Source organism: Drosophila nasuta, chromosome 4 (genome assembly GCF_023558535.2).
Source record: "Drosophila nasuta strain 15112-1781.00 chromosome 4, ASM2355853v1, whole genome shotgun sequence".
Taxonomy (NCBI): domain Eukaryota; kingdom Metazoa; phylum Arthropoda; class Insecta; order Diptera; family Drosophilidae; genus Drosophila; species Drosophila nasuta.
This window is the reverse complement of record NC_083458.1, coordinates 946,225-959,047: the sequence shown is the minus strand read 5'-3', so window position 1 is coordinate 959,047 and position 12,823 is coordinate 946,225. Positions and strand designations below refer to the sequence as shown.

At 44.2% G+C, this 12,823-nt stretch overlaps 1 protein-coding gene across 1 annotated transcript; it reads left to right on the top strand.

Annotated features, from left to right (window-relative positions):
- The first annotated feature begins 10,330 nt into the window (after window positions 1-10,330).
- On the top strand, window positions 10,331-12,544 carry LOC132794907 (coiled-coil domain-containing protein 136-like). Its single transcript, XM_060805201.1, has 2 exons — window positions 10,331-11,919; window positions 11,983-12,544. Exons 1-2 carry the CDS (start codon window positions 10,833-10,835, stop codon window positions 12,387-12,389), a joined length of 1,494 nt encoding a protein of 497 aa, XP_060661184.1. The 5' UTR covers window positions 10,331-10,832; the 3' UTR covers window positions 12,390-12,544.
- The last annotated feature ends 279 nt before the right edge of the window (window positions 12,545-12,823 follow it).

The following is a 12,823-nucleotide window of genomic DNA, read 5'->3' as shown; positions in this document are numbered from 1 at the left end:
ATGACTTGGAGGTTCTGCTTGATGCAAAGCAAAAATATGATAAACATATTCTGTCTGCTGTAAATAGGGCCATGGGTGTTCTGGGATTTATAAAACACTGGTCGAAAGAGTTCAACGATCCCTTCATTACCAAAACTTTGTACGTCTCACAGGTTCGTCCCATCCTTGAGTACGGATCTCTTGTCTGGAATCCCCAATATAGGGTTTTATCAAGATAGGATTGAGTCGGTGCAGAAACAATTCTTGTTATTTGCTCTTCGTAGTTTAAATTGGAATCCTAATATTAGATTATTACCTTATCGCAGTAGACTTTTATTACTAAACCTTTCTTCTCTAATTAATGGGGAAATAGAATCTTTGGAGCTGTTAAGTCAAATTAGTTTTGCATTTCCGGTCAGGATCACTTGGAATTTTCTTCATCTTCTCATTTCACGTAGAACTACTAACTTTGCTTGCCATAATTCCTTCCGTATTTTGTGTGTGAATTATAATAATCTCAATAACGTAGTTTGCTCTAGTAAATCTATTCCTCTGCTTAAAACCTTATTATTAGCACATTTATCGAGTATTTTATTGTTATTTATCTTATACATATATCCTAACATATTTTTAATTTAATTTAATTAGCTGTCCAGCGTCTTTTAATATTTATTCGCGGTTTTCGATTAATGCATGCTGTTCACAAATTAATTTTGTTTTGTCCGCGCGTCAACAAGCCAGTGCTTGGTATCGCTGGGCCACTTGTTGGTGCTGCCGTTAGTACGTCAACGTCCAAATAAAAAGTTACCTGCGTTTGATTCATCTAAATTAGCAGTACGTTTAGAGCTATTGGAACGTGCTCAAACTTCATTTGACTTAGACTTAGAATGCGCTAGAGGAGGTCCATTATAATGAAATCGGGAGTGAAACGCGGGAAATGCAGTGAAATCCCGTATTAGAGCGCATTTTGACAATCGTGAGCATCAATTGATTAGGTCATCTACATTGCGGCAAGAAGAGACCATAGATACTTCGTCACATGGCCTCGGGGCTAGTGCTAATAGACGTCGTCTTCCCGAGCTCAAACTTCCCACGTTCGGTGGAGGTTACACGGAATACGCAAGTTTTTGGTCATTGTTCGAGTCTGTCATTGACAAGAATAATGACTTAATGACATTCATTGTTGCATTTCGAGACATCGCAACGAGCTTCGTCAGCTGACTCGTCTGCCGCTCTGTAGCCTCAAGCTTCTACCTATCTTGCTGCCCAATGACTTCGTTCATATGCTGTGCTCTTCGGTACTGTTGTTGTTTTGCTCATGAGTCGTGCTGGGTCGTTCGTTCCTTGTCGTGCTCTGCTTGATTCTGGTTCCCATATGATGACGTCCCGTTTAGCCCAACATCTACAGTTGAAGCGGACACGATCCGATGCTATGGTTTCTGGCCTCGGGGATAAAGACGTTTCTTTAGAAGGATGCACAGTAAATATTTGTATGCGTTTTTGCATCACCGTCTATTCTGTCAATCTTCAAGCTGTTGTGGCGTCAACAATCACCAACAGCCAGCCGAATTTTCCCATTGATATCGACGGTTGGACGTTTCCGTTCAACATTCAATTAGCTGGTCTTGCCTTCAATCGTCCGCAGCGCGTGGAGCGCTGATTGGTGCAAGCCTGTTCTAGGGCTTCTTATGTGTAAAACAAATTGGCCTTGGAGATGGATTGTCCATTCTTCAGAAGACCCGCCTTGGTTGGATCGTTGCTGGTGATGGTGACCAGAGAACCGCAACGAGGAAGACATTTTTGCTCATACTCGAGTACTGATTCAGTACTCTGTTTGATTTATTCCGTTTCCTTCGGGTATATGTATTGAACTTTTCGTTTCCAACTCTATGCCGACGAACAAGATTCAAACACGAGTAATCGGCCCATGCATGATTTTTTACGAACGCAACCAATGCCCGAAATTCAATCATACTTAAACATGATTGATTTAAATGTTCGGTTAAATTGTGTTCATGTACTCGTACACTCGTCGAGTACACATATGGCTGGTGTATTTGTGCTCGCATATACACATATATATATATATATGTATATATATTTCTGGAAATTTATACAGTTTAATAATAGTTTTAAATTCAATTTTTAAAAAGAAAATGAAATTAGATAATTGAATTTATATGAATTAAAATTATATTTTTAAATTAGATTGATTAAAATCAAAACAATTATACTCGAGTAAAAATACCTTGAATTCTGACTTAGCAACAGTCCAACCCGATGAATCGTTAGCAACAATCGCATCAAAGAGTTTGATGCAAGCCGAAGCAGCCCATACATGTACTTGATTGTGATTGACGAGCGAAAACTTCAGCTGACGCTGGAAGTACTTGAGTTGAATCGAACGCGACTAATGGTTTGAATTGATTTGATTGTAATTTGGGTGATGAGTATTCGCTCATACTTAATCATACTCGTTGCAGTTCTCTGGTGGTGACGGTACAATGCACACAGCATTGATGGCGGCGTTTCTGATGACAGTAACGTTCAAGCAGATGTCAACCTATATGAGTTTGTTCGCTGTTTTTAGGAAGTCGAGAGCTGCGAGTATGAGACCACAAGGCTTAGTAAGGAACAACAGGATTGCGAAGAGCATTTTCGTAAAAATGTTACTCGGCTACCATCTGGGGAATACTCCATAAGATTACCAATGAAGCCTAATGTTGACTCTTTAGGGGAATCTTATAATCAAGCTTATTGTAGCGGCATCCTGCTCTTAAGATGCAATACTCATCACCACAATTGCAAGATTTTATGATCCTTTAGGATCTTGGACCAATCATGACAAAGTCCAAAATATTCCTACAGCAGCTCTGCAAGGATAAGTTGACTTGGGATGAGAGTTTGCCTCTGCACCGATACACAGCCTGGGTAGAAATGTGCAGCAGCTTTAACTCCATTTCCAGTCTTTTATTCCCGAGAGCTGTCCTTGCTGCTGGGTGCCGGGTTGAAGTTCATGGATTTTGTGATGCCAGTGAAGAGGCCTACGGCGCGTGCGTATATGTGGTGTCGAATGCCCTTCTCAGAGTCAGCTGTTGTGCTCTAAGTCCAGAGTCGCACCACTCAAAACTATATCGGTTCTCAAGCTGGAATTATGTGGTGCTTATATACTGGCCAAGCTGCTTCATGAAGTTACAGAAATGGGTTTTCTTGATGGTGAGTTCTTTTGCTGGAGCGATTCATCGGTGGTACTCTCGATGATCCATACAAGTTTAACGTTTTTGTGGCAAATAGCGTAGCAACTACTCAGGATCTTACCGTCAACATACCTTAACGCATTTGTCTCAATGCAGCGTGTATATGCGTTTGTGTTTAAATTTGTTAATCGCATAAAGCATCCAGGCCTCAACGTGGTAACTGTCAACAAAGGCACATGGCTGCTACTGCAATGGTGCAGTTGTCAAATTTATGGAGTGATGTGAAGGAGATTCGCTCGAAAGGCTTCGTCAAGAAATCGAGTTCAATCGCTTTTTTTGTTGCCTTTCATCGACCAATTTAGACTTTTGCAAGTTGGCGGACGGCTAGCCAATTCCACTCTTCCCTACGATGCCCGTCATCTTATTATATTGAGCATTATTAGCAAAAATTCGTTCAGGCCATCCTTCCGAAGATACGTGTTCTAAATTCTCATGCCTTTGTAATAAGTACAGTGGACTACTGCGCGCCGTTTTACTATAAATCTGAAGTTCGAAATAGACCCCCAATTAAATGCTAGATCAGCGTATTTATCTGCTTTGCTAGCAAGGTGATTCATCTGGAGTTAGTGAAGGATTTAACATCTGCTGCCTTTCTGGGAGCGCTAAAAAAGATTTGTGTCACTTCGTGGGATTCATTCGCAATTCCAACGTCAACGAATGCAGACGTGTATTTATTTCACTTTGTGCTCCGGAAGACAACCAATTATAAAAAAAAAAAAAAAAAAAATCCGATGTCAATCAAAAAAACGGCGAAAAGACGCTTAGTGCGATGAAAAGTCGCAACTTACTTTTATTTTGTGTTTAAAACTAGTGCACTTTTGTAACTAATAATAATACACATATAAAATCAACATAAAGTAAATAAGGTGACGAACCAAAGCGAGCTTCAGTCGGAGCACCAACGTCAGCTAGACGAGCGTCGGCGCTCTCTTAGCAATGCATACTTCACTTTCGTGTCGACATATGCAGACGAATCAGCAAAAACAAAAGCTTCTGCCGATCAACTGCGAGCGTTAACCCCAACACCGAAAAACGAACTCAAGCCTACTCTCAACGAAAGGGCGCACTCTCTCTCTCCGTCTGCGTTACCGACAACGCAAAGCGATGTAAGCGATAAATGTGCTTCCTCCCTTCCTTGCTTTGCCTCGCCCCAACTGCACACATGTCTGGCCACGGTTACTAGCACAGTGACGTCAGTAGCAACTGTAAATGCAATGACAACAACAACAACATCAGTTTCGTCTGTATACCCGATACCGTCGATCGTTCTACCTGCTGTGTCAGCTGAGTTATCAACTGCAGCCAGCGCACTGGCTGCACTGACAAACGCACCAAATAAAAAGCAATGATCGACCATAAAGACTGGCATGCATCGCTACGTAAACATTAAAAGAAAACAAAGTCCACAGGGTTCGAAAGTGGGTAACGTCGCAAAAATCAATCGGGTTTCCTCCAATCAAGGAACTGTGCAGAACCCTAATACAGCAAATAGATTTGAAATTTTGGCTGACATCTCCAACGAAATGCCTTCTACAGTCACGGATGCGGACAAAAGGAAAGCGAAGCCGCCTCCGCTATACATCCGAGAGAAAAATTCTAACAACCTTGTGAACACAATAATCGATCTTATTGGTAAAGATAGCTTGCATGTAATCCCCTTGACTAAAGGAGACATTCATGAAACAAAGGTCCAAGTGAAAAGCGAAGAAAACTTCAGAAAATTGACGGAGCTTCTAAACGCCAAGAAAAAAAGTTACTATACTTATCAGCTAAAAAGCCAACTCGTGCAAAACTGCAAGGCTGATGTGTGCCTCTACTAACAATAACTTAACCAAATTCGTCATGCAGCTTTCAATGAAGGACTGCAGGCTAATGCTAGGCATTTTAACTGGTCACTGTCTGTCAGCTGTCCATGCTGTAATGCTGGGCATCACGAACAGTGATCAGTGCAGGAAATGCAACGAACCCGGGGTTAAGGAAACACTTGAGCATCTTCTCTATAGATGCCCAGCGTTATCCCGACTCCGGTTGAAATATCTTAATTCGCCGTGCCACAACGATCTTCGGGACGTTTCACGGCTACCTCCTAGGATGCTGCTGGATTTTGCCAAAAAGGCATCCATACTGCGCGATTTCTGAGACGTTGTTAAGCTACCGGTACAGCTACGGACCTCCACTGGTCTATGCTTTGCCCCGTACAGGTGCAGTCGGTCCTACCTAAACCTAAACCTATCAGCTAAAAAGTAGCAAAGGACAACAAGTGGTCATAAAAGGCATCGAACCAGATGTTAACACTACTGAAGCAGAACAGGCACTAAAAGATAAAGATTTCAACGTAAAAACCGTTATAAATATCCGCAATAGAAACAAACAACTGCAACCTCTCTTCAAAGTGGAGTCGTCCCTGACTCCAAGGCCCTCAAGAAAAACGAAGTAGTACATCCCATCTACAAACTTCAGTTCTTACTGCACCGCAGAATTACAGTCGAAGAGCTGCACAAACGTAATGGCCCGGTCCAGTGCGCAAATTGCCAAGAATACGAACACACTAAATCTTACTGCACACTCCGCTCTGTATGCGCAGCTTGCGGAGGACTGTATACATCTGCTGAATGTAAAACACAAAAGGACCCAACCACTAAAAAATGTAGTAAGCCCTGCTTGCAATGACCAATCACCACCAAACCCACCTTACCAACAAATACAAATTCCAAATCCGAGGGTATTTGTTCTATAGTACAAATCATCCTGATGGATAGGCCCATGGAGGCACTGGAATACTGATTAAAAACCGCATTAAACACCACTTCCACAATGCGTTTGCAACTAGCTATCTGCAAGCCACATCTATCATTATACAGTTGGATTGTCACAATATATATATCCGATATCCGAAGCCCAATTTATTGACTACTTCAACTCGCTAGGCAACTACTTTATAGTAGCAGGAGACTATAACGCTAAGTACACGCACTGGGGATCTCGCCTCGTGTCCCCGAAAGGAATACAGCTGTATCAAGCAATTATAAAACCTAGCAACAATCTAACCGTAAACAATCTCGAGACAGTTTTGGCTTCAGCGGCTCGAATCGCAACACCACGTAGGCAAAATATAACACATAACACCAAGCACACGAATGCAGAAATAGAGCAGCTAGTTCTGGCAAAGCGTCGCTCCCGGCGCGAATGGCAATTATCTCGATCGCCATCTGCAAAACAACAGTTAAAAGAAGCTTCGCGTCGACTCACCCAGGCTCTACGACAAGAAGAAGACAGATCCCAAAAGCGCTATATAGAGCAACTATCTCCAACCAGCTCAAAATTCCCACTTTGGAAAGCTCACTCAACACTGAGCTCACCAACAGTAACGGTTATGCCAATAAGGACCCCTGCAGGTTGCTGGGCCCGAAGCGACAAAGACCGTGCCGACACATTCGCTGCCCACCTTCAAAATGTTTTCCAGCCAAATCCAGTACCAAACCTGCCTAATATACGTTTGCAAACAGAAGTGGACTTATTTATATATATATATTTCGAGTATGTGAAGTCATAAAAATTATAAAAGAGCAGCTAATAACTCCAAAAACCCGTATCATATCATACTTAAGAAGACACAATAGTATCCCAGCACATCAATTCGGTTTTCGCGAAAAACATGGAACTATCGAACAGGTGAACCGCATAACATCAGAAATTCGAACAGCATTCGAGAATACTGCACTGCGGTATTTTTGGACGTCTCTCAAGCATTAGACAGAGTATGGCTTGACGGCCTAATGCACAAAATCAAAATAATGCTCCCTAATAGCACGCATAAGCTCTTGAAGTCATATCTTTACAACAGGATATTTTTTAGTGAGATGCAATACCGTCATGTCAGCTGAACATTATATCGAAGCTGGTGTTCCTCAAGGCAGCGTTCTCGGGCCGACCTTATATCTACTCTACACTTCTGATATCCCTACGAGTAGACAACTGACTATGTCTACGTTTGCCGACGACACCGCGATCCTTAGCCGATCTAAATTTCCACAACAAGCTTCAGCGCAACTTGCGGCCCATCTAGACGCTGTAGAGAAATGGCTCTCAGACTGGCGTATAAAAGTAAATGAGCAAAAATGTAAACACGTAACTTTTACCAATCAGATGAAGTAACGTATCTTGGCGTGCATCTCGACAGACGGCTCACCTGGCGCACGCCTCACCTAAGGCTGAAGGCAAACAGACAGAGTTGGCTTATAAACTCCCGCTCCCCCCTTAGTCTGGATTACAAGGTCCTGCTCTACAACTCCGTTTTGAAACCAATCTGGACTTATGGCTCTCAGTTGTGGGGGAACGCCAGCAACAGCAACGTAGAGATCGTGCAGAGAGCTCAAGCAAAGATCCTGAGAACTATCACCGGGGCACCGTGGTACTGCAGTATGTGCATATATTGGGAGAACACTGTACCGAATAAAAACATTTAAACAGCAACACTTTGTTGCTTTACATAGTATGCGCACATCTCGAGGGAACACTGTTCCAAAATATGAATAGTTAATCAGCGACGCTTTCGTTACAATTAACTGCAATACTTTGTCGCTTTACATTCCGACTCGAGTGCATGCATATGTATATGCACATAAGACTCTCTCTCTGTTGCCAATATGCTTTGTCGCATATTCTTAGAATACATAATATAAAATTTAATACATAACTATGCAGCAGCTTCGTTGCCGGCATCGACGGCTTCACCGCGTGTTTTACTAATTATGTACTTAGGCTAGATCATGCTTTGATTTTTTCCAATAAATCATTATCAAAGTGAAAACCAAAAGGCACAGACGTGTCCGTGTCTTAATTAAATAATATTCTGGACACGTGCCGATTTAAACAAGTTGGTACAGTCATCCCACATGGTGACCAAGACGGTCATCACCACAGTACGTTCGGAGTGAAAACATTCAAGGAGACTTGAATATACTTCCCATCCGAGATGAAATAGCACAACACATGGAAAATTACTACATCAAGCTGTCGAACCATCCAAATCACCTCGCTAGAGCACTAACATTAGTATGCAGCCGTTCCCGCCTTCGTCGTAACGATCGTCCCATCCAGCGACAATTGCTAGGACCGCCTACCATAAATACAGTTTAAGAAACTGTTAGTGTCGGGAGCAGCAGACAGCGCATGTTAATGCAATGCTGTGACAGCGTCTGCCAGCAGCGCTGCATCTGCCGGCAGCGCTGTATGCTCTCTGTTAGCGATCGCTTGCAGTTCGATCGGCTAATTGTTTGTTACTCTTGTTTGACTCTTCAATTGAAAAACGCTTGTAATCGTGTCGGTGGCGAAACTTGTACCTACTCAAGTCACAGCCAAATTGTCTAAAGTGGTGGTTACATATACTTACATATGTACCATATAATAAACAATTGAACTTGAACTTTGCGTGTTTTATTTATTAACAATAGACGTGCAAATAACGCTACTAAAAAAAGCTTAGTAGTGCAACATTTGGAGGCCCCGGCGAGATACATATTCTCGCTTAGTGTTGTGAATGCAATTGATTTTGCATAAATAATTGTTGAAAATAACTAAACATAAATAAAAATAATAACAACAATTAGTGAAACATTTAAAGTGCAAAGTGCTCGAGAGTGCGAAGAAATATATATATACATATGTGCATATGTATATACATATATTTAACAAGCGGAGCATTTCTATTCTTGCATTCTCCGTTGTTTGCGCATGTTCGCCGTTGCTCCGTGGCTTGCGCACCCTCTCCGCTCTCCGCTGTCGCAGCTGCGTGCATTGCCCTTTAATCTTGCTGCTCTCTCTCTTATGCTCTCGGGTTGTGTGATTTAAATCAGCTAATAAACTGATTAACTTTGAACTGCTGCTGTGCGTAAGCAACTCGCGCGCGTTTGTGATCGCGGTTTGACGCGTTTTCCGTGCTGCGCTTCACTTTGAGCTACTTAAGCAACTAGCGCGCGTTTGTGATCGCGATTTTGACGCGTTTTCTCTGGCTTTGAACTGCTGCTGTGCTTAAGCAAACCGCGCGCGTTTGTAATCGCGGTTTGACGCGTTTTTCTTGCTGCGCTGCACAGTAAATTTGACATACAAAGTGAGCAATTGCCAGTTAGCAAAGTGCGGTTAACTGCTGACAATGGAAAACTCGATAAACGAGCAAGCGACTACTGTCGAAAATCGCGCGCGGTTTTTCAAGCGGAAGGTTTTATCGCTTTATGATAGCCTTGTGAGACTCGATGCGTCACTTTCTGAAGTTAAGCTAGCTGCGTTTAATTCATCTGAATTAGCAGTACGGTTGGAGCTATTAGAACGTGCTCAAGCTTCATTTGACTTAGCTCAGAATGCGCTAGAGGAGATCGACTATAATGAGATCGGTAGTGAAACGCGGGACAATTTCGATGAGCGTTTTCTTGAAGTGAAATCGCGTGTTCGAGCGCAATTTGACAGTCGTGAACGCCAATTGATTCGGTCGTCCACATTGCGGCGTGATGAGACAATCGATCCTTCGGCTAATGGCCTCAGTGCCCGCGCTAACAGACGTCGTCTTCCCGAGCTCAAACTTCCCACGTTCGGTGGAGGCTACACGGAATACGCGAGTTTTTGGTCAATGTTCGAGTCTGTCATTGACAAGGATAATGAACTGGATGATGTTGAGAAGTTCCAGCATCTATTATCGTGTTTAACTGGTCCAGCGTTGGATGCAGTTAGATCGTTGGAGATATCGAGGCTCAATTATCGTGTGGCTCTGGACATCTTAGATAATCGGTTTAACAACAACCGACTTGTGTTCCAGTCGCACATTAAGGATCTTTTGGGTACCAAGAAGGTGGAGACAGGAGCATCCGTGGCCACTAAACTTCGTGAGTTTAGCGATAAGGTAAATGTTCACATGGGGGCATTAAGGACTCTGGGCCGTCCAGAGGATATTGCAAATAGCATTCTTATTTACGTGCTGCTGCAAAAGCTGGATGTGGAAACCCAGGCGGCGTGGGAGGATAGCAGGGCATTGGACAATCCTGCCGCCGATAAAGTGCCGACTGATACTGAGTTTTTCACGTTTCTGGACGAAAGATGTCGGAAGCTGGAAAGTCTACAGTACGCTATGGTCATTCACTCAGCAGGCTCACAGTTGGGAAGGAACTTTAGCCATAACGGCAGCAGGAAGGCGTTTGTGGCCCAAGCTAGCTCCAGCAGAGCAAATGTTTGTGTGTTTTGTGACGCGCCTGGTCACGGCATATATTCCTGCCCCATCTTCGCAAATTTGTCTCCCTTCTTGAGGCAGAAAGAAGTGAAGAAGCTCGCTCTCTGCTTTAACTGTCTAAAGAAAGGACACCAAACTCGATCCTGCACATCTGGCGCTTGCCGTAACTGTGGTGGGCGGCATCATTCTTTGCTACATTTTGAGACATCGCAACGAGCCTCGTCAGCTGATGCGTCTGCCGCTTTACAGCCTCAAGCGTCCACCTCTCTTGCTGCTCAATGTCTTCGTTCTGATGCTGCACTCTTGGTGTTTTGCTTAAGAGTCGTGCTGGGTCGTTCATTCATTGTCGTGCTCTGTTGGATTCTGGTTCGCAAATCCACATGATGACGTCCCATTTAGCCCAACAGTTGCAATTAAAACGGACGCGATCAGATGCTACGGTTTCTGGCCTCGGGGACACAGACGTTTCTGTTGAAGGATGCACAGTCAATGTTTGTATGCGTTCTTGCATCTCCGACTATTCTGTCAATCTTCAAGCTGTTGTGACGTCTACAATCACTAACAGCCATCCGAATTTTGACATTGACATCGACGGTTGGGCGATTCCATCTAACATTCCGTTAGCTGATCCAGCCTTCAATCGTCCGCAGCGCGTGGACCTGCTGATTGGTGCAAGTCTATTCTACGGCTTGTTATGTGACGGACAGATTGACCTTGGAGATGGATTGCCTATCCTTCAGAAGACCCGCCTTGGTTGGATCGTTGCTGGTGGTGGAGACAGCAGACAGCAGACGGCATTGATGGCAGCGGAAAAGGTTTCTGATGATAGTGACGAACAGCAGCAATGCCAACGGATGGGAGTCGCCAATGGTGTACAGTGCATGTCCAAGCAGATGGACAAGTTGAGCTGTCAGGAGAAGTCACAGACACCGCTTGCCGAGACAAATGCCGTGCCGCAGCAGATGCAGCGCAGTTACGAAGAGCTGCAACAGCAGTTGCACGACAGCGATGTGGAATGGACGCAGCGTCAGCAGGAGTTGGAGCATCATTTGCGTCACAAGCAGGATCAGCTGAATGCCGCCGAGCAGCAAGTGCTGCAGCTGCAGACACGCATTCGCGATCAGGAAGCGCAGGAGCGGATAAAGGAGCTGGGCAAGGAACTGCAAGCGCTGCGCACCAGCACCGAGATGAAGGAGCGTGATCTGCGCGATCGTCTGGCGTTGTTTCAGGATGAGGTCAGCGCGATGCGCACTTCGTCGCAGCTTTGCAGTCCCAGCAACCACAGCAATAGCAATGGCAACCACAGCAACCGTCTCAACGATAGCAGCGGTGAGCTGTGCCGTCTGACCAACGACATGGAGAGTTTGCGCTGTATGCTGGATCTGAGACAGGCCGAGATCCCGACGCTGTCCAAGCAGAACGCAGAGCTGCAGCGTGAGAACGACGACCAACGCAGTTTGAGCAATCGTGAGCTTCGCACGTTGATTTGCCAAATAGCGGCAATTCTTAATAATCATTCATTGCTATCAGTTTCAGAGAATCCTGACGATTTGGATGTGCTGACTCCCGCTCATCTATTGTTTGGTGGTCCTCCAACCGTGATTCTGGAGCCCGACCTAACTATGCTGGACTACAATCGGCAGGATGGTTGGCAGCGTGTCACTCAGTTGCAGCAGGTCTTTTGGGCTAGATGGCGGGAGGAGTATCTGACTCTTCTCCAGCAAAGATCGAAGTGGCGCACTCCTGATCGTCGTCTGCAAGTCAACGACTTGGTCTTGGTGAAGGACGAAAATTTGCCGCTAGCCCGTGTCATGGCGCTCATCCCTGGCAAGGACGACGAGTGTCGAGTTGCCGAGTTAAAGACGACGTGTGGCAGCACCCGGAGAGCCATAAACAAACTCTGTCCACTGCCCCTGAAAGATGATGTTGAAAGATAGGCTTTCAACGGCGGGAGTATGTCGGGAGCAGCAGACAGCGCATGTTAATGCAATGCTGTGACAGCGTCTGCCAGCAGCGCTGCATCTGCCGGCAGCGCTGTATGCTCTCTGTTAGAGATCGCTTGCAGTTCGATCGGCTAATTGTTTGTTACTCTTGTTTGACTCTTCAATTGAAAAACGCTTGTAATCGTGTCGGTGGCGAAACTTGTACCTACTCAAGTCACAGCCAAATTGTCTAAAGTGGTGGTTACATATACTTACATATGTACCATATAATAAACAATTAATTTGAACTTTGCGTGTTTTATTTATTAACAATAGACGTGCAAATAACGCTACTAAAAAAGCTTAGTAGTGCAACAGTTAGAATACTGTAGTATTTCTAAGATTTCAACACATTTTGTTAATCTCGTAAGAGAAGATTCAAAATATAA

Coding starts and splice junctions, on each gene's coding strand:
- LOC132794907 (XM_060805201.1), top strand. CDS start 10,833: ATGATGACGTCCCATTTAGCCCAACAGTTGCAATTAAAACGGACGCGA. Junction 11,920..11,982: donor CCAACGCAGTTTGAGCAATC/GTGAGCTTCGCA, acceptor CATTGCTATCAG/TTTCAGAGAATCCTGACGAT.